The following is a 20,465-nucleotide window of genomic DNA, read 5'->3' on the forward strand; positions in this document are numbered from 1 at the left end:
TGCTCCAAGGGGGAGTGGCTATGCTCCTAGGGGGAGTGGTTACAGTCAGAAAGGACGTAGCTATGTTCCTAGGGGGAGTGGTTACACTCAGGACGTAGCCATGTTCCTAGGGGGAGTGGTTACACTCAGAAGGGTTGTGGCTATGCTCCTAGGGGAGTGGCTATGCTCCTAGGGGGAGTGGCTACACTCAGGACGTAACCATTTTCCTAGGGGGAGTGGTTACACTCAGAAGGGTTGTGGCTATGCTCCTAGGGGAGTGGCCACACTCAGAAGGGGCGTGGAAATGCTCATAGGGGAGTGGTTATACTCAGAAGGAGTGTGGCTATGCTCATAGGGGGAGTGGCTATGCTCCTAGGGGGAGTGGCTATGCTCATAGGGGAAGTGGCTACACTCAGAAAGCAAGTGGCCATGTTCCTAGGGAGAGTGGCTACATCCAAAAGTGGACATGGCTATACTCATAGGGGCATGGCCTCTCCTGAAAGTTTGTATGACTCACTGCACGCGCCATTTTCCTGCGATTTTCTCAGTTAAAGTTGACAAGTATGGGTCAGGCCTAAATGTATCTAAACTGTAATACCACTGACAGCCTATAGACAGGTGTGGTGCTGTATTTCTAAAACTAGTCAACCTATTGAACAGAAGAGGTCAACTCTGAGATGCAGGGACTACTCGGAAGGGTTAATAAAGTTTGCCATCATTAAAGCGTGAGGTCATTGCTCTTTCCGTTGACCCCATTTTTGCCCTTATTACGACCACAATGACCACCACAGCATCTCATGAGGTCCAGGCATTGCAGACATCATATACATTAATGTGTAATATCTGGTATATACTGATACCTGGGTATTCTAAAGGGTTAATATTGTCTCCGCTATATCCTGCGGATCTTGGCTTCATAGGGGTTAATAGTCGCTGCTCTTGCACTGCTGGGTGTGAGGCTCCTGGGATATTCCAGCCTGCGGGGCCCTTTACTAGAGCTGTAATAAAATCTGTTATAGACACATGATCTGACATGTGTTGGTGTGTGCCCAGCCCTGGAGAGATGATGCCGCTAATTTAGAGCCCCAAATCTACACAGATGTCCTCACCCTGTGAGCGAGAGGAACAGGAGGCGCCATCCCCGACCTGATGAAGCCCCTAATCCATCGCTGCCCATTTACAACTTATGTTTCATAGGCAATTTGTATGAGACTGATGGACGAGGCTCAGGCTCATTAACCATGGCTACTATATCATCACAATGCCTGCGCGGGGGGGTGCAGATACATTTCATGACTGTGCCGTGTATTGTATTACATGGCTGCAGAGGACACATGCCTGTGTTTCGCCTTGGATGTAAATGGACATAGAGAATACAGAAGTAAAACAATGGCAAAGATAAACCTTTGTTAGAAATAGCGCCACCTCTGTACATAGGCTGTGACTGTAACTGCAGAAAGTGAATAGGATTGAGGTGTAATACCAGAGAGCCTGTAGATAAGGCCCCAACCTTGCAGATAGGATAGTGTCACCATCTATGTATCTGGAGTGATATGCTGGTCCTGGTGACAGTAACCTATCTATCTGCAGGGCTGGGGTGATATGCTGGTTCTGGTGACAGTAACCTATCTATCTGCAGGGCTGGGGTGATATGCTGGTTCTGGTGACAGTAACCTATCTATCTGCAGGGCTGGGGTGATATGCTGGTTCTGGTGAAAGTAACCTATCTATCTGCAGGGCTGGGGTGATATGCTGGGTCTGGTGACAGTAACCTATCTATCTGCAGGGCTGGGGTGATATGCTGGTTCTAGTGACAGTAACCTATCTATCTGCAGGGCTGGGGTGATATGCTGGGTCTGGTGACAGTAACCTATCTATCTGCAGGGCTGGGGTGATATGCTGGGTCTGGTGACAGTAACCTATCTATCTGCAGGGCTGGGGTGATATGCTGGTTCTGGTGACAGTAACCTATCTATCGGCTGGGGTGATATATTGGGGTCTGGTGACAGTAACCTATCTATCTGCAGGGCTGGGGTGATATGCTGGTTCTGGTGACAGTAACCTATCTATCTGCAGGGCTGGGGTGATATGCTGGTTCTGGTGACAGTAACCTATCTATCTGCAGGGCTGGGGTGATATGCTGGTTCTGGTGACACTAACCTATCTATCTGCAGGGCTGGGATGATATGCTGGTTCTGGTGACAGTAACCTATCTATCTGCAGGGCTGGGGTGATATGCTGGGTCTGGTGACAGTAACCTATCTATCTGCAGGGCTGGGGTGATATGCTGGTTCTGGTGACAGTAACCTATCTATCTGCAGGGCTGGGGTGATATATTGGGGTCTGGTGACAGTAACCTATCTATCTGCAGGGATGGGGTGATATGCTGGTTCTGGTGACAGTAACCTATCTATCTGCAGGGCTGGGGTGATATGCTGGGTCTGGTGACAATAACCTATCTATCTGCAGGGTTGGGGTGATATCCTGGTTCTGGTGACAGTAACCTATCTATCTGCAGGGCTGGGGTGATATGCTGGTTCTGGTGACAGTAACCTATCTATCTGCAGGGCTGGGGTGATATGCTGGTTCTGGTGACAGTAACCTATCTATCTGCAGGGCTGGGGTGATATGCTGGTTCTGGTGACAGTAACTTATCTATCTGCAGGGCTGAGGTGATATGCTGGTTATGGTGACAGTAACCTATCTATCTGCAGGGCTGGGGTGATATGCTGGTTCTGGTGACACTAACCTATCTATCTGCAGGGCTGGGGTGATATGCTGGTTCTGGTGACAGTAACCTATCTATCTGCAGGGCTGGGGTGATATGCTGGTTCTGGTGACAGTAACCTATCTATCTGCAGGGCTGGGGTGATATGCTGGTTCTGGTGACAGTAACCTATCTATCTGCAGGGCTGGGGTGATATGCTGGGTCTGGTGACAGTAACCTATCTATCTGCAGGACTGGGGTGATATGCTGGTATTGGTGACAGTAACCTATCTATCTGCAGGGCTGGGGTGATATGCTGGTTCTGGTGACAGTAACCTACCTATCTGCAGGGCTGGGGTGATATGCTGGTTCTGGTGACAGTAACCTTTCTATCTGCAGGGCTGGGGTGATATGCTGGTTCTGGTGACAGTAACCTATCTATCTGCAGGGCTGGGGTGATATGCTGGTTCTGGTGACAGTAACCTATCTATCTGCAGGGCTGGGGTGATATGCTGGTCCTGGTGACAGTAACCTACCTATCTGCAGGGCTGGGGTGATATGCTGGTTCTGGTGACAGTAACCTATCTATCTGCAGGGCTGGGGTGATATGCTGGTTCTGGTGACAGTAACCTATCTATCTGCAGGACTGGGGTGATATGCTGGTTCTGGTGACAGTAACCTATCTATCTGCAGGGCTGGGGTGATATGCTGGGTCTGGTGACAGTAACCTATCTATCTGCAGGGCTGGGGTGATATGCTGGGTCTGGTGACAGTAACCTATCTATCTGCAGGACTGGGGTGATATGATGGTTCTGGTGACAGTAACCTATCTATCTGCAGGGCTGGGGGGGATATGCTGGTTCTGGTGACAGTAACCTATCTATCTGCAGGGCTGGGGGGGATATGCTGGTTCTGGTGACAGTAACCTATCTATCTGCAGGGCTGGGCTGATAACCTATCAGTAAGTGTTCAGGTTGTCCTACAGATTCAGGGCTGCTGGTTGTTATCGGTCTTTCGTGGCCAAGTATCAAAGTCTCTTTTATCATTTGATTTTTGGAAATTCCATGAGTCAGACCCCATTCTAATGACATTGATGACCTTTCCTAAGAACAGTTCACCAGTATATGACAATGGGTTTTGTAGATTAGGTGACCACTTTTCGTGAATGGAGGTTAAAAAACATACTTCATTTTTGGGGAACCTTGAGTGCCATACAAGGCCTCCTGGCCTCACTCCATAGTGTCCACTACCCCATTATTACTCTAAGTGTTTCGTACAGTGGGTACATTCACCATTCGCCGCACATCCTCCTGTCTCCTAATCCAGACCTTATCATTGCCGATACGTTTCTCTCTGCCAAACGTCCCCCCCTTCTCAGAATTCAGTGGTTTTCTGAAATTGTATATTCCAAGTATGAGTACGTTCCGCTTTGACTGTTTTCTAATAAAACATTATCAGGTTTCAGCTTTAACCCTCTCCACCACCCCCAGGACTCCGCAGCAGTTCCTTAAACTATGTGTGTCAAACTTAAAAGTACCATCATATCCTGGGAGGAGCCTGAAGTTACAGAAAAAGCATTAAAAAAAACCCCAGCCTGTTACTGCACACAGGAGGAAGGAGCGAGGGGGACGGGAGAAGCATGTTCTAGCAAGCTGTGAGACAAGGCCGTCAAATTACATAGAGAGTGTGTGAGAGCGAGCTACATAGGAGAAGAACAACTCAAAGAAGACTCCTCAGAGCTCGACCTTTCCATCAGAGGACCATCACTCAACATCTGCCCAGAATTTCCACCCTTAGGTATGATGCAGGTCAACGACTCTGCATAATCTTTTGTACTTAGTTTGTCACGGTATGTTTTGGTCCATTAGTTGCCGAAGAACATCAGCTCATCCCTGAACATGGACTTGTTTTTATGGATAAGAAGACTTTAGGAGCATTTGTAGAAATCCTCGATATAGATTGGTCCAGCTGGAGAGAGAAGGACGCGGGTGACCATACGGAAATCCTCAAAGTTTGCAGTCAACAAGAACGCCTTTAGAAACCAAGAACATGAAATTCCACTTGATGCTGTTGTTGCTAGATCTTCTTCATGTGGCCAGGTCAATGTCAACGTGCAAGGCGGTGGATATGGAAGAGGTGAAGAAAAGGAGAATTGAGGCCATCAGAGGACAAATTCTTAGTAAATTGATGCTTACCGAACCTCCCGATGTCGAGAGCGAAGAGATGTCCGTCCCAGAAGAGATCCTCTCTGTTTACAATAGTACCATGGAGGCAATACGAGAAAAAACGGAGAAGGAGAAACCTATTGTGGAGGGATATTACTCCGAACAGGTGAAGAGGATAGACATGGTGAAAATCGGTAAGATACATCGTCTACCATGAAAGATGTGAGATGTTTGTCATTATTATTATTGTTTATTTATATAGGACCGTTGATTTCATGGTGCTTTACATTTGGGTCATTGCCACCTGTACTAAGATTTATGGGTCTACTGTGTAAATCTGGTCTAGGTACAACTTAACACTAGAAAACAAGTTCTGTAGACACTAAGGTACAACCTGTTTGGTCCAATAAATGATAGTCTCACTTCAGATGAGACCTTCAGATCTTACGTCCGATGAGACCTTCAGATCTCACGTCCGATGAGACCTTCAGCCACCACTTGTGTGTATCATGTATTTTATATGACTTTGGCAGAAATGTTTAGACCCTTGGCAAATAACTTATTCATCAATTCAATCTTATCTGGGGTATGACACCCATATTTGATCAGGGTTGTAGATCTCCAGAATGAAATTTTAGTGGTGCTTTGTCTTCTTACGACCTTGAGTACCTGGTTTCTATCCGGTAACCACATAACAAACCATGATAGGCAATGGTGGAGAAATCCAACCAGAGATGACAGTGTCAGTTCTGTGACCTCTGTCGAGTGGGCCTTGATGTCATGTCCCACCATTATGTCACCAATATGTTTGATGGAGATTATCTTCTCCATTGATTCTCAGCCCAGTCCACTTGCCACTTTAACTATGTTGAAAAGATTCTCCAATAACTCAAGCATATTATTTCAGAGGAAACAGACGGAGCAAAAGTTACAAAGTCCCCGAGAAGAACAATAAAAAATTCTTAACCTTTACTATCGAGCAGTTTCACTGCATACAGATGAAAGGGTTAAGGAGTTAAATTGTAACCACATTGCACGTCTTCCTGTATGTCCTGTCACTACTTCCATATCATCTCTTCTTCCTCTCAGCCTCCTTGTACTCCATCGCCCTCCCTCCTCCAGACCGGTGACCCTGCACCCTCCTTATCTCCTGCCATCCTCTTTTTACTCCTTCACTCACCTTGTTCATTATCTCTTTGAGGTAATGTCACTTGTGTACTGAGCTCTAATTTGCTGTCATATCCTTCATCTTCTCTGTCTCCAACCTCTCTGTTTACCGTTTTCTTAACTCCATTATCCCTATTACGGCTTCTCTTGCTGTCAACAATCTCTGCCATGTCCATTGTGGCTCTCTGCTGTCATCCCCAATTATTTGGAGTCACCTTGTTGCCGATCCATTTCTTTTGTTGTGTCCTATTCTATATCTCTGCTGCCTTCTTCCTTGCCTCCTTCCTTCACGTTTACGTGTCCACTTGATCTTTGGAAGCCTATATTATATATATATATATATATATATATATATATATATATATATATATATGTCATCTGTCAAATTCGCTGGCATATTCTCAAGACCAATGATCTGCTTCTTCCCATCATCTGGTTTTGATCCCTCGTTTTTTTACTCCTTAGATTTTCTGTAATATTCCACATCTTCTTTGTCTTCATCAGTCACCACCATCAGTCACCAGTCTTACTCTTCTTTCCTCCTTATCTTTTGCCTCTTCGATATTCTCCTCTTCCAATCCTTTACAATCGAGGTTCTCAACCTGTTGTACATGTAGCCCCTGGGTACGCGCCATGTCTCTACAGAGTGTTGCTACCGGGCCTATGTTCTAGTCTTATTAGTCAGCGCATTGTAAAGTCATGGCTTTGGGGGATACTTTCATATCTTTTATTTTAGTACGGGACACTTGGCTCAGGAACGTTGATCTGCAACACTCTTCTGCTTCTGAGTCCAGTATCACTTTCTAGTGCTTTCCTTATTCTTTTTCCACTTCTACTTGTGATTCTCCCTTTAGATGTTCTTCTCGAATGATAAGAACATCAGAAGAACTCCAAAGAACTCTCCTCATACTTCTGAATTACATTTTTGTTTCTCTACTTACTCCTCTACGAAAGGACATACTTACCATTGAGGTCCATTGAGCTTCTTTGGGACTCATTTGAAAGAGTTGGTCCCAGTTGTTCCCATCCTCCTTGTTCTTGGGTGGTGAGAACCTGTGGAGGCCTTCACTATTCAGAAGAAGTGCATTATTTGTAAGGGTTGGCATTGGCACAAGGACAGTGGACAGCTTCCCTTCCATCCCCGGTGGTAAACCCCAGCACCATCTTGGGTGGCCATTTTGATCTTTGCTGGGAGACTCCATCCTTTTAGGTTTGTCATTGCTTCTATCTCTCCAAATGCCGACAATCTTTGCTTTGTATTCCTTCTTATGTTTGCCCCTAACCTGATTCTACCAGTGGGTTCATTCTTGGTATTCCGCTTCTAACTCCTTCACCTATCTCTTACTCACATGCTACTAACTTCTTTGAATCCATCTTCTTATTGCATCCGATCATCTTCTCCTTCCATCTTTTCCTTCTCTTTGCCTCTCTTCACATCTTCTAACCTTTTTGCCCATTCTTCATCTTTTTTCTTCCTTCATATCTTAGTCTTGTCGTGATTCTACAGATTGTGTCTTTCTTTTCTTAAGGACCCCTTTAATAAAGTATGTTTGGCCTCTCGATTCTCCCGAAAACAGGTTAGATAAGCTGCAACCAGAGATGTCAGCAACACCTGATTCCTCCACTTGGGCAAACCAAGTGAGGACATCTTCATCCTACTCATCCTCTTTCTCGTCATTCTTTGAGTCATATTTATTGCCTCGGAATTATCTGTTGTTACTTTGCCATCTCTTGACCATCTTCCCTATTCTCTCCTTATGACATCTCCTTCATTATTCTTCCTTTATTCTCCGTCCCCATGTCATCCTCCTCCACCTCCATTGTATCTCCAGTTTCTCCTTCTCGTCTGGATTTCCCCACGTTCCTGCTCTGTCTCCCAGGCTCTTCAGCATTTCCTCCTTCTTGGTGCCAGGCCCTCTCTTCTCTTCTCTCTTCCTCTCCACTTATTTTTGCATGCACATGGCACATGATCAGGAAATGCAGGGTGGACACGCTCGTCATTGGACTCGGCTACATGTCACATCGTGTGTAGAGTATTACTAGTGTTCAGTCAGACATTTGAGTCATTGTTTGATGAACGTGCCGCGTATTCTGGAGCACTTGTTGGTGCCGTCCATATACTCTGTACTATACCTATACCTGGTGCTGTACAGGAACAGACTCAGAAAGTCCCAGCTTCATTCTCCTTCTCTTCTCCCCCGAGCACTTTCTGTGTGATTGCTCCTTACACTCAGGATGATGGAGACTCTCTCATGTTCTGCATTATCTTGTTACAATAACATGGCTAAGGGGATGATGTATTGGGCAACATCTGATGTGATGGAACGGGCAAGTGTGAGGATTGGAGTGACTTTTACAAGGATGATGATGGTCAGAGCATTTCCAAGATGGCAGGTCTTGTGGGGTGTTCCTGGTATTTTATGGTTGGCACTTACTAAGAGAGGTCCAAGAAAGGACAAGCTGATAGATAATCACAGGGTCACTGATGTATGTGGGGTGTAAAGGCGAGCCCATCTAGTCCAATCCCACGGAAGATTTACTGTCACAGAAATTGCTGAAAAAGTTATTGTTGGACAAAAAGAGCTAAACAATGTGATCGGGTGGTTGTAAAGGGGTCTCGGGGTTATTCTATATCTAGTTCCGGTGTGGTGATTATAAATATTAAAGCAAATGATATTTACTTGTTGGCCGCTGCCACCACTTCTAGCGCTGACCTCTGATCTCAGTACCAGGAGCTGTTTATACAGCTGCAACTGGGAGGTGACTGTATACAGAGATCACCGCTGCCATACCATATACACAAAACACACCTGCAGTACCATATACACGGATCACCGCTGCAGTACCATATACACGGATCACCGCTGCAGTACCGTATACAGAGATCACCGCTGCAATACCGTATACACAGATCACCCCTGCAGTACCGTATACAGAGATCACCGCTGCAGTACCGTATACAGAGATCACCGCTGCAGTACCGTATACAGAGATCACCGCTGCAGTACCGTATACAGAGATCACCCCTGCCGTACCATATACACGGATCACTTCTGCAGTACCGTATACAGAGATCAGACCTGCAGTACCATATACACGGATCAACGCTACAGTACCGTATACAGAGATCACCGCTGCAGTACCGTATACAGAGATCAGACCTGCAGTACCATATACAGAGATCACCGCTACAGTACCGTATACAGAGATCACCGCTGCAGTACCGTATACAGAGATCAGACCTGCAGTACCATATACAGAGATCACCGCTACAGTACCGTATACAGAGATCAGACCTGCAGTACCATATACAGAGATCACCGCTACAGTACCGTATACAGAGATCACCGCTGCAGTACCGTATACAGAGATCAGACCTGCAGTACCATATACACGGATCACTTCTGCAGTACCGTATAAACAGATTACCCCTGCAGTACTGTATACATATATCACCGCTGTAGTACCATATACACAGATCACACTTGCAGTACCATATACACGGATCACTTCTGCAGTACCGTATACAGAGATCAGACCTGCAGTACCATATACACAGATCACTTCTGCAGTACCATATACACGGATCACACCTGCAGTACCATATACAGAGATCACCGCTGCAGTACCATATACACAGATCACTTCTGCAGTACCATATACACGGATCACACCTGCAGTACCATATACACAGATCACTTCTGCAGTACCATATACACGGATCACCCCTGCCGTACCATATACACGGATCACCCCTGCCGTACCATATACAGAGATCACCCCTGCAGTACCATATACACAGATCACTTCTGCAGTACCATATACAGAGATCACCGCTGCAGTACCATATACACGGATCACACCTGCCGTACCATATACACGGATCACCGCTGTAGTACCATATACAGAGATCACCTCAGAAAACCCTTTGAGACCACGGCCACGCGTAGCACAGTCCACACTCTGCAGGTAAAGGCGTGCTGTCATTCCAAAGTCTTAGCAGGTCAATTTCTTGCAATGCAAAGGTTGATAATGGGCACGCTGACGTCACTGCATCAGAAGGGTCCTGGAGGGGATGCGGAGAACAGTCAGAAGCTCAGGAGAGGTGAGTATAGGTATTCCTTTTTTTACTCACCTCCACTGGGCTTGCATCTGCCGTACTGGGCTCAGAGGGGTACGGGGCCGCATCCAGCCGGAATTGGCCCCTGACCACCATGATTGAGGATGTGAAAAACCTGGTTCCCCGACTGTTATACATATTGTTAATGGAAAGGGGCCTGGCGTGTTGCTGGGTGCTGAAACTAACAGCGCTGACTGCTCAGGAATGGCGGGGGGCTAGAGGAAATATTCTAACTGTGCTGGAAACAGTGGAGGGTGAAAAGAATTGGAGATGGCAGAGGTGGTGAAAGGTTCCCTTTAAATGAGGACACAGGACAAATAGTTGGACCTGCACCAGTCACATACCAAGCTGCAATCTCTACACAACCCCTTTTTTAGTGCACCCGGGTGACATATAGGGATTCCCCAGTGAGGACCCTTCTTTAGGCGTTCACCACCGGGGTATTCTGGAAATTACACAGCGGCTCCTACGTAATAGCAGCTGAGTGCAGGGGCACCAGTAGGGAGATCCCCCAATCCCGGGAAAGACAATCCCAACATAGTCAGCAAGTTTCCGAATACAAAAAGGTAAAGATTTTTTTTGCAAGAATCCTCCTTAGGAATGAGATGATGTTGTCAGGAATGCAGATATGAGAATGGACAGTGTCTCCCAGTGTACGGTGCGGATGCTGCCGCCATGACTCAAGCCTGGATGGGATTATTTTTACACGAGGGGAGTCTGCGTCAGGGAACTCTATAATCGCTGGGACCTGATTTAGAGGAAAATCAGCCAGCCAAGCAGTTGTGTAGCAAAGTGTCTTCAATGGCTTGTTCAGGGAGGGGACCTGGGAATAGTAAACTATTTATTTGACTGTCTGTCTGAGCCCCCATGCCCTCGATCCCATAGGGCTGCAGACTATGAAGCGATTGTTACAGAGACTTCCCAAACCGCCCTCATTATAAACACACGGGAGCTGCCGTCTGATCCACACCTGAAACCTGAGCCCGTCTGGAGCACACGTGTAGAGCAGCCTCGCACCGCCGCAACGCTGCCCCGAAATATGGACAGATTAGGACTGCATTCACATGGTGTCTATGTAACGTGTGCGACGAAAAAGTAGCCCAAGTGCATCCGTGGACCAAAGGTGCCCATGCAACGAACACAGGAACCCAACGTCCAACCCAACAGGAACGGTTACACCCTCTGTTGGGTGGATTTGGGGTCGTTGGGTCCATTATACATATACACCCGGAGCGTTCTCCATGTGTATGCTAAGTGGCCATGTTACATATTATCTGAAAGTAGCCGGAATTATATTTCTGTAAGGTTTCATGTCGGCCAAGACATGACAAGAAGTAACGAAGCTTCCAAACTCCAGTTGCTAATACTGGTGGCAGATGGATGTTGGGGCCATGTTAGGGGGACCAGATTTATTAAGACTGGCATTCTGTACTCCAGTCTTATCGAAGTCCCCGACTGGTGCGAACTCCGTCTGATTTATTAAGAGGCTTTTTCGTATTCCATTCTGTATTCTGCTGTGAATTACAGTACACTTGTGGGGTCCACGACCTAAAAGGGGGGGGGGGGGGGAGCGTGAAGGCAGAAAATAGGGTCAGGCATGCTAGCTTTCAACATGCCTGATCCAAAGGAGATAAGCTGGTGCCAGGGATGCTTCCTTACCTGGTCTTGTTGGAAACACATGCACACTCAGCTGACAGCTTTATTCAGCAGAGTTCCGCTTTAGCTACGTCGCTGTATCTAAGCTCATCATGTGACCTTCTTACCCGCCATCCTGTACCTACTGATCATGAAATCACAAACCTCGATCACAACATACAATCCCCCATTTTTGTGCTCTTTCTATGGTGAATTCTAGAAACAAATCCCCAAAATAGAAGCAGAAGGACTGAGATGTTTTTCTGCAGATCGTAAATTCAGGAACAGGAAAATTTCTAGGGAAAACATTTTCCAGGAACACATCTTACAAAATCAAGACCCTCCCTGGATATTGGAGGCAGATGGAAATAGAGCTCCCGGGTCTGTACTGAGGGGGGACATTTGTGGGAGATATTTTGTATTGGTCCGTGTCCGTGGTCGGACGTGTAGAATAAGCGACATTGTGTGTGAAGTGTGCAGAATATTTAGTCAGGTTTAAAAAAAATAAAAAATAAAAAAAAATCCTGCAGCCCTGACTCTCACCACTTAACCAAATACTATGCTGAGACTTCCTGTTTTCTATAGATTTCTTTGCAGCAACTTCCTCACTTACAGCACACCAGTGATCACAGCGATCATGTAGGTAGATCACAGAATCTATCAGTTACAATAGGTGATGTGACATTGTATCTACACACTCCCATAGAAGTCAATGGAGTCTGCTCCAGACTATGGCATCTATGACCCATCGTCCGTCTCCAGGAACACCAATAATCCCTAGAAATGTGTTCAATATAGAAGGTGATATAAACAATCGGTCTTTCCCTGGCGACTCTTTCTCTTTCTCCATTGGTCGACGAGCAGAATATCCTAAATGATCTGCTCAGCCGACAGGTTCAGACATCTCCATGTTCTTCAGATCCATCATCATCTGTGAGGGACATAAGTAGGGCCTTTGGGGTCCATCATCTTCCAGGGCTTCAGACTCTGCCCCACCGCCTGAGGACCATGAGCAAGAGAAGAATAGAAAGATGAAGTAATATGGGATTTATGTATGTCCAATAGAGAGGTGTCATGTCAGATCAAAGATAAAGTTTTGCATTGCTTGGTAAGGTCGGTGGTTTGTGGTCACATTTGTGGTCTCACGGGATACGGAGCTTAGGACCATCTGTCTACCAGGAGTAACTGTATCTGCAGTGCACACCAAGTACATGAAGGCTCCCGAGGCTCCAGGCACGGACAGGATCAAACAACCTCAGGACTTGTTCCCATGGTCAAAAGCAACTGCATCAACTCCCCCAACTTCTGGTCTTTGTCAGAGGGGGTGGAAGCTGCTGACTAATGGACTGATGTCAATGGTGGAAACACAGACCCGGCCTAAGGCCTAAGGCTCGCGGATTCTTCTTCTCTCTATAGAGATCAATGATCTCTTCGAAAATAGAAATATCTGCCGAGCACCAAATATTCTAGATACTCCCAATACTCCCGATATTCCAGACACCCCAGATACTCTCAATACTAGAGATACTCCTGATATTCCAGATACTCCAGATACTCCTAATATTCTAGATACTCCCAATACTCCCGATATTCCAGACACTCCAGATACTCCTGATATTCCAGACACTCCGGATTCTCCCGATACTAGAGATACTCCTGATATTCCAGATACTCCAGATACTCCTAATATTCTAGATACTCCCAATACTCCCGATATTCCAGACACTCCAGATACTCCTGATATTCCAGACACTCCGGATACTCCTGATATTCCAGACACTCCGGATTCTCCCGATACTAGAGATACTCCTGATATTCCAGACACTCCAGATACTCCTAATATTCTAGATACTCCCAATACTCCCGATATTCCAGACACTCCGGATACTCCTGATATTCCAGACACTCCAGATTCTCCCGATACTAGAGATACTCCTGATATTCCAGACACTCCAGATACTCCCAATATTCCAGATACTCCCGATATTCTAAATACTCCAGATACTCCCGATACTAGAGATACTCCTGATATTCCAGATACTCCCGATACTAGAGATACTCCTGATATTCCAGACACTCCAGATACTCCCAATATTCCAGATACTCCCGATATTCTAAATACTCCAGATACTCCCGATACTAGAGATACTCCTGATATTCCAGATACTCCCAATACTAGAGATACTCCTGATATTCCAGACATTCCAGATACTCCTAATACTCCAGATACTCCTGATCACTGATAAAGAGAAATGCAAAAATGGATCAGGAAACTGTTCACCTATAAAAAAAGGTTGTAACCTAAAAACTATTTGATGCTTGTAATTGCAAATTTTGTGCTTTCTATAAAACTGCTCCCTGTTTTGTGCATTTTCATCCTAAAACTGGATAATTAGTTGTGCCATTTTTTTGAGCTTGTTGAATGTCTGTTGTATAGTGTGGACGAGCAGTCTGTTGTGTAGCATGGAGGAGCAGTCTGTTGTGTAGTGTGGACGAGCAGTCTGTTGTGTAGCATGGAGGAGCAGTCTGTTGTGTAGCATGGACGAGCAGTCTGTTGTGTAGCATGGAGGAGCAGTCTGTTGTGTAGTGTGGACGAGCAGTCTGTTGTGTAGCATGGAGGAGCAGTCTGTTGTGTAGCAGGGAGGAGCAGTCTGTTGTGTAGCATGGAGGAGCAGTCTGTTGTGTAGCATGGAGGAGCAGTCTGTTGTGTAGCATAGAGGAGCAGTCTGTTGTGTAGCATGGAGGAGCAGTCTGTTGTGTAGTGTGGACGAGCAGTCTGTTGTGTAGCATGGAGGAGCAGTCTGTTGTGTAGTGTGGACGAGCAGTCTGTTGTGTAGCATGGAGGAGCAGTCTGTTGTGTAGCATGGAGGAGCAGTCTGTTGTGTAGTGTGGACGAGCAGTCGGTTGTGTAGCATAGAGGAGCAGTCTGTTGTGTAGTGTGGACGAGCAGTCTGTTGTGTAGCATAGAGGAGCAGTCTGTTGTGTAGTGTGGACGAGCAGTCTGTTGTGTAGCATGGAGGAGCAGTCTGTTGTGTAGCGTGGAGGAGCAGTCTGTTGTGTAGCATAGAGGAGCAGTCTGTTGTGTAGTGTGGACGAGCAGTCTGTTGTGTAGCATGGACGAGCAGTCTGTTGTGTAGCATGGAGGAGCAGTCTGTTCTGTAGCATGGAGGAGCAGTCTGTTGTGTAGCTTGGAGGAGCAGTCTGTTGTGTAGCATGGACGAGCAGTCTGTTGTGTAGCATGGAGGAGCAGTCTGTTGTGCAGCGCAGAGGAGCAGTTTGTTGTGTAGCGCAGAGGAGCAGTCTGTTGTGTAGCGTGGAGGAGCAGGCTGTTGTGTAGCACGGAGGAGCAGTCTATTGTGTAGCGCGGAGGAGCAGTCTTGTCTAGTGCGGAGGAGCAATCTGTTGTGTAGCGCGGAGGAGCAGTCTGTTGTGTAGCGCGGAGGAGCAGTCTGTTGTGTAGCAGGGAGGAGCAGTCTGTTGCGTAGCATGGAGGAGCAGTCTGTTGTATAGCATGGAGGAGCAGTCTGTTTTGTAGCATGGAGGAGCAGTCTATTGTGTAGCGCGGAGGAGCAGTCTGTTGTGTAGTGCGGAGGAGCAGTCTGTTGTGTAGCATGGAGGAGCAGTCTGTTGTGTAGCGCGGAGGAGCACTCTGTTGTGTAGCGCGGAGGAGCAGTCTGTTGTGTAGCAGGGAGGAGCAGTCTGTTGCGTAGCATGGAGGAGCAGTCTGTTGTATAGCATGGAGGAGCAGTCTGTTTTGTAGCATGGAGGAGCAGTCTATTGTGTAGCGCGGAGGAGCAGTCTGTTGTGTAGTGCGGAGGAGCAGTCTGTTGTGTAGCATGGAGGAGCAGTCTGTTGTGTAGCGCGGAGGAGCAGTCTGTTGTGTAGCAGGGAGGAGCAGTCTGTTGCGTAGCATGGAGGAGCAGTCTGTTGTATAGCATGGAGGAGCAGTCTGTTGTGTAGCATGGAGGAGCAGTCTGTTGTGTAGCATGGAGGAGCAGTCTGTTGTGTAGCATAGAGGAGCAGTCTGTTGTGTAGCATGGAGGAGCAGTCTGTTGTGTAGTGTGGACGAGCAGTCTGTTGTGTAGCATGGAGGAGCAGTCTGTTGTGTAGTGTGGACGAGCAGTCTGTTGTGTAGCATGGAGGAGCAGTCTGTTGTGTAGCATGGAGGAGCAGTCTGTTGTGTAGTGTGGACGAGCAGTCTGTTGTGTAGCATAGAGGAGCAGTCTGTTGTGTAGTGTGGACGAGCAGTCTGTTGTGTAGTGTGGACGAGCAGTCTGTTGTGTAGCATAGAGGAGCAGTCTGTTGTGTAGTGTGGACGAGCAGTCTGTTGTGTAGCATGGAGGAGCAGTCTGTTGTGTAGCGTGGAGGAGCAGTCTGTTGTGTAGCATAGAGGAGCAGTCTGTTGTGTAGTGTGGACGAGCAGTCTGTTGTGTAGCATGGAGGAGCAGTCTGTTGTGTAGTGTGGACGAGCAGTCTGTTGTGTAGCATGGAGGAGCAGTCTGTTCTGTAGCATGGAGGAGCAGTCTGTTGTGTAGCTTGGAGGAGCAGTCTGTTGTGTAGCATGGACGAGCAGTCTGTTGTGTAGCATGGAGGAGCAGTCTGTTGTGTAGCGCAGAGGAGCAGTTTGTTGTGTAGCGCAGAGGAGCAGTCTGTTGTGTAGCGTGGAGGAGCAGGCTGTTGTGTAGCACGGAGGAGCAGTCTATTGTGTAGCGCGGAGGAGCAGTCTTGTCTAGTGCGGAGGAGCAATCTGTTGTGTAGTGCGGAGGAGCAGTCTGTTGTGTAGCGCGGAGGAGCAGTCTGTTGTGTAGCGCGGAGGAGCAGTCTGTTGTGTAGCAGGGAGGAGCAGTCTGTTGTATAGCATGGAGGAGCAGTCTGTTTTGTAGCATGGAGGAGCAGTCTATTGTGTAGCGCGGAGGAGCAGTCTGTTGTGTAGTGCGGAGGAGCAGTCTGTTGTGTAGCATGGAGGAGCAGTCTGTTGTGTAGCGCGGAGGAGCAGTCTGTTGTGTAGCAGGGAGGAGCAGTCTGTTGTGTAGCATGGAGGAGCAGTCTGTTGTATAGCATGGAGGAGCAGTCTGTTGTGTAGCATGGAGGAGCAGTCTGTTGTGTAGCGTGGAGGAGCAGTCTGTTGTGTAGTGTGGAGGAGCAGTCTATTGTGTAGCGCGGAGGAGCAGTCTGCTTTGTAGCATGGAGGAGCAGTCTATTGAGTAGCGCGGAGGAGCAGTCTGTTGTGTAGCGCGGAGGAGCAGTCTGTTGTGTAGCGCGGAGGAGCAGTCTGTTGTGTAGCGCGGAGGAGCAGTCTGTTGTGTAGCGCGGAGGAGCAGTCTGTTGTGTAGTGCGGAGGAGCAGTCTGTTGTGTAGCGCGGAGGAGCAGTCTGTTGTGTAGTGCGGAGGAGCAGTCTGTTGTGTAGCGCGGAGGAGCAGTCTGTTGTGTAGTGCGGAGGAGCAGTCTGTTGTGTAGCGCGGAGGAGCAGTCTGTTGTGTAGCATGGAGGAGCAGTCTGTTGTGTAGCGCGGAGGAGCAGTCTGTTGTGTAGCAGTCTAGCAGCTACAATGTTGCAGAGTTATTACTTGATAAAGGCAACTCCATGTATCCTATAAAGTAACTGCAACCAAAGGAGCTACAAAATGTTACCACAGGAATTAATAATCTTCATTAGAGATGAGCGAACACTAAAATGTTCGAGGTTCGAAATTCGATTCGAACAGCCGCTCACTGTTCGAGTGTTCGAATGGGTTTCGAACCCCATTATAGTCTATGGGGAACATAAACTCGTTAAGGGGGAAACCCAAATTCGTGTCTGGAGGGTCACCAAGTCCACTATGACACCCCAGGAAATGATACCAACACCCTGGAATGACACTGGGACAGCAGGGGAAGCATGTCTGGGGGCATAAAAGTCACTTTATTTCATGGAAATCCCTGTCAGTTTGCGATTTTCGCAAGCTAACTTTTCCCCATAGAAATGCATTGGCCAGTGCTGATTGGCCAGAGTACGGAACTCGACCAATCAGCGCTGGCTCTGCTGGAGGAGGCGGAGTCTAAGATAGCTCCACACCAGTCTCCATTCAGGTCCGACCTTAGACTCCGCCTCCTCCGGCAGAGCCAGCGCTGATTGGCCGAAGGCTGGCCAATGCATTCCTATGCGAATGCAGACTTAGCAGTGCTGAGTCAGTTTTGCTCAACTACACATCTGATGCACACTCGGCACTGCTACATCAGATGTAGCAATCTGATGTAGCAGAGCCGAGGGTGCACTAGAACCCCTGTGCAAACTCAGTTCACGCTAATAGAATGCATTGGCCAGCGCTGATTGGCCAATGCATTCTATTAGCCCGATGAAGTAGAGCTGAATGTGTGTGCTAAGCACACACATTCAGCACTGCTTCATCAAGCCAATACAATGCATTAGCCAGTGCTGATTGGCCAGAGTACGGAATTCGGCCAATCAGCGCTGGCTCTGCTGGAGGAGGCGGAGTCTAAGGTCGGACCTGAATGGAGACTGGTGTGGAGCGATCTTAGACTCCGCCTCCTCCAGCAGAGCCAGCGCTGATTGGCCGAATTCCGTACTCTGGCCAATCAGCACTGGCTAATGCATTGTATTGGCGTGATGAAGCAGTGCTGAATGTGTGTGCTTAGCACACACATTCAGCTCTACTTCATCGGGCTAATAGAATGCATTGGCCAGCGCTGATTGGCCGAATTCCGTACTCTGGCCAATCAGTGCTGGCCAATGCATTCTATTAGCTTGATGAAGCAGAGTGTGCACAAGGGTTCAAGCGCACCCTCGGCTCTGATGTAGCAGAGCCGAGGCTGCACAAGGGTTCAAGCGCACCCTCGGCTCTGATGTAGGAGAGCCGAGGGTGCACTTGAACCCTTGTGCAGCCTCGGCTCTGCTACATCAGAGCCGAGGGTGCGCTTGAACCCTTGTGCACACTCTGCTTCATCAAGCTAATAGAATGCATTGGCCAGCGCTGATTGGCCAATGTATTCTATTAGCCTGATGAAGTAGAGCTGAATGTGTGTGCTAAGCACACACATTCAGCTCTACTTCATCGGGCTAATAGAATGCATTGGCCAGCGCTGATTGGCCAGAGTACGGAACTCGACCAATCAGCGCTGGCTCTGCTGGAGGAGGCGGAGTCTAAGATCGCTCCACACCAGTCTCCATTCAGGTCCGACCTTAGACTCCGCCTCCTCCAGCAGAGCCAGCGCTGATTGGCCGAATTCCGTACTCTGGCCAATCAGCACTGGCTAATGCATTGTATTGGCTTGATGAAGCAGTGCTGAATGTGTGTGCTTAGCACACACATTCAGCTCTACTTCATCGGGCTAATAGAATGCATTGGCCAATCAGCGCTGGCCAATGCATTCTATTAGTGTGAACTGAGTTTGCACAGGGGTTCTAGTGCACCCTCGGCTCTGCTACATCAGATTGCTACATCTGATGTAGCAGTGCCGAGTGTGCATCAGATGTGTAGTTGAGCAAAACTGACTCAGCACTGCTAAGTCTCTGCATTCGCATAGGAATGCATTGGCCAGCCTTCGGCCAATCAGCGCTGGCTCTGCCGGAGGAGGCGGAGTCTAAGGTCGGACCTGAATGGAGACTGGTGTGGAGCGATCTTAGACTCCGCCTCCTCCAGCAGAGCCAGCGCTGATTGGTCGAGTTCCGTACTCTGGCCAATCAGCGCTGGCCAATGCATTCTATTAGCCCGATGAAGTAGAGCTGAATGTGTGTGCTTAGCACACACATTCAGCTCTACTTCATCAGGCTAATAGAATACATTGGCCAATCAGCGCTGGCCAATGCATTCTATTAGCTTGATGAAGCAGAGTGTGCACAAGGGTTCAAGCGCACCCTCGGCTCTGATGTAGCAGAGCTGAGGGTGCACAAGGGTTCAAGTGCACCCTCGGCTCTCCTACATCAGAGCCGAGGGTGCGCTTGAACCCTTGTGCACACTCTGCTTCATCAAGCTAATAGAATGCATTGGCCAGCGCTGATTGGCCAGAGTACGGAATTCGGCCAATCAGCGCTGGCCAATGCATCCCTATGGGAAAAAGTTTATCTCACAAAAATCACAATTACACACCCGATAGAGCCCCAAAAAGTTATTTTTAATAACATTCCCCCCTAAATAAAGGTTATCCCTAGCTATCCCTGCCTGTACAGCTATCCCTGTCTCATAGTCACAAAGTTCACATTCTCATATGACCCGGATTTGAAATCCACTATTCGTCTAAAATGGAGGTCACCTGATTTCGGCAGCCAATGACTTTTTCCAATTTTTTTCAATGCCCCCAGTGTCGTAGTTCCTGTCCCACCTCCCCTGCGCTGTTATTGGTGCAAAAAAGGCGCCAGGGAAGGTGGGAGGGGAATCGAATTTTGGCGCACTTTACCACGTGGTGTTCGATTCGATTCGAACATGGCGAACACCCTGATATCCGATCGAACATGTGTTCGATAGAACACTGTTCGCTCATCTCTAATCTTCATTTTACTAATATATATGTATATAAATTATTTGTACTAAATCCAGATCTCTCACATTTTCATCATCTAAAGTCGGAGGAATTCTGGAAAAATTGGAGTTTTGTGTAGTTTACATTTTAGGGACTTTACTGGAGATGTCCTGGAGGATTTCTCATGGTGACATTATCTGAGAGACGCCACAGCAGAGTCCACAACTCTCATCAG

The 20,465-nt window shown here is 47.6% G+C and overlaps 1 protein-coding gene across 1 annotated transcript in view; it reads left to right on the forward strand.

Annotated features, from left to right (window-relative positions):
* Window positions 1–4,304: 4,304 nt before the first annotated feature.
* The window catches only part of TGFB1 (transforming growth factor beta 1), a 32,345-nt gene continuing 16,184 nt past the window's right edge, over window positions 4,305–20,465 (forward strand). The window contains exon 1 of the mRNA XM_075260401.1: window positions 4,305–5,045. Coding sequence (XP_075116502.1) covers window positions 4,736–5,045 — 310 coding nt within the window. The 5' untranslated portion in view covers window positions 4,305–4,735. The remainder of the gene's footprint in view (window positions 5,046–20,465) is intronic.

This window comes from Leptodactylus fuscus, chromosome 11 (genome assembly GCF_031893055.1).
Source record: "Leptodactylus fuscus isolate aLepFus1 chromosome 11, aLepFus1.hap2, whole genome shotgun sequence".
NCBI lineage: Eukaryota > Metazoa > Chordata > Amphibia > Anura > Leptodactylidae > Leptodactylus > Leptodactylus fuscus.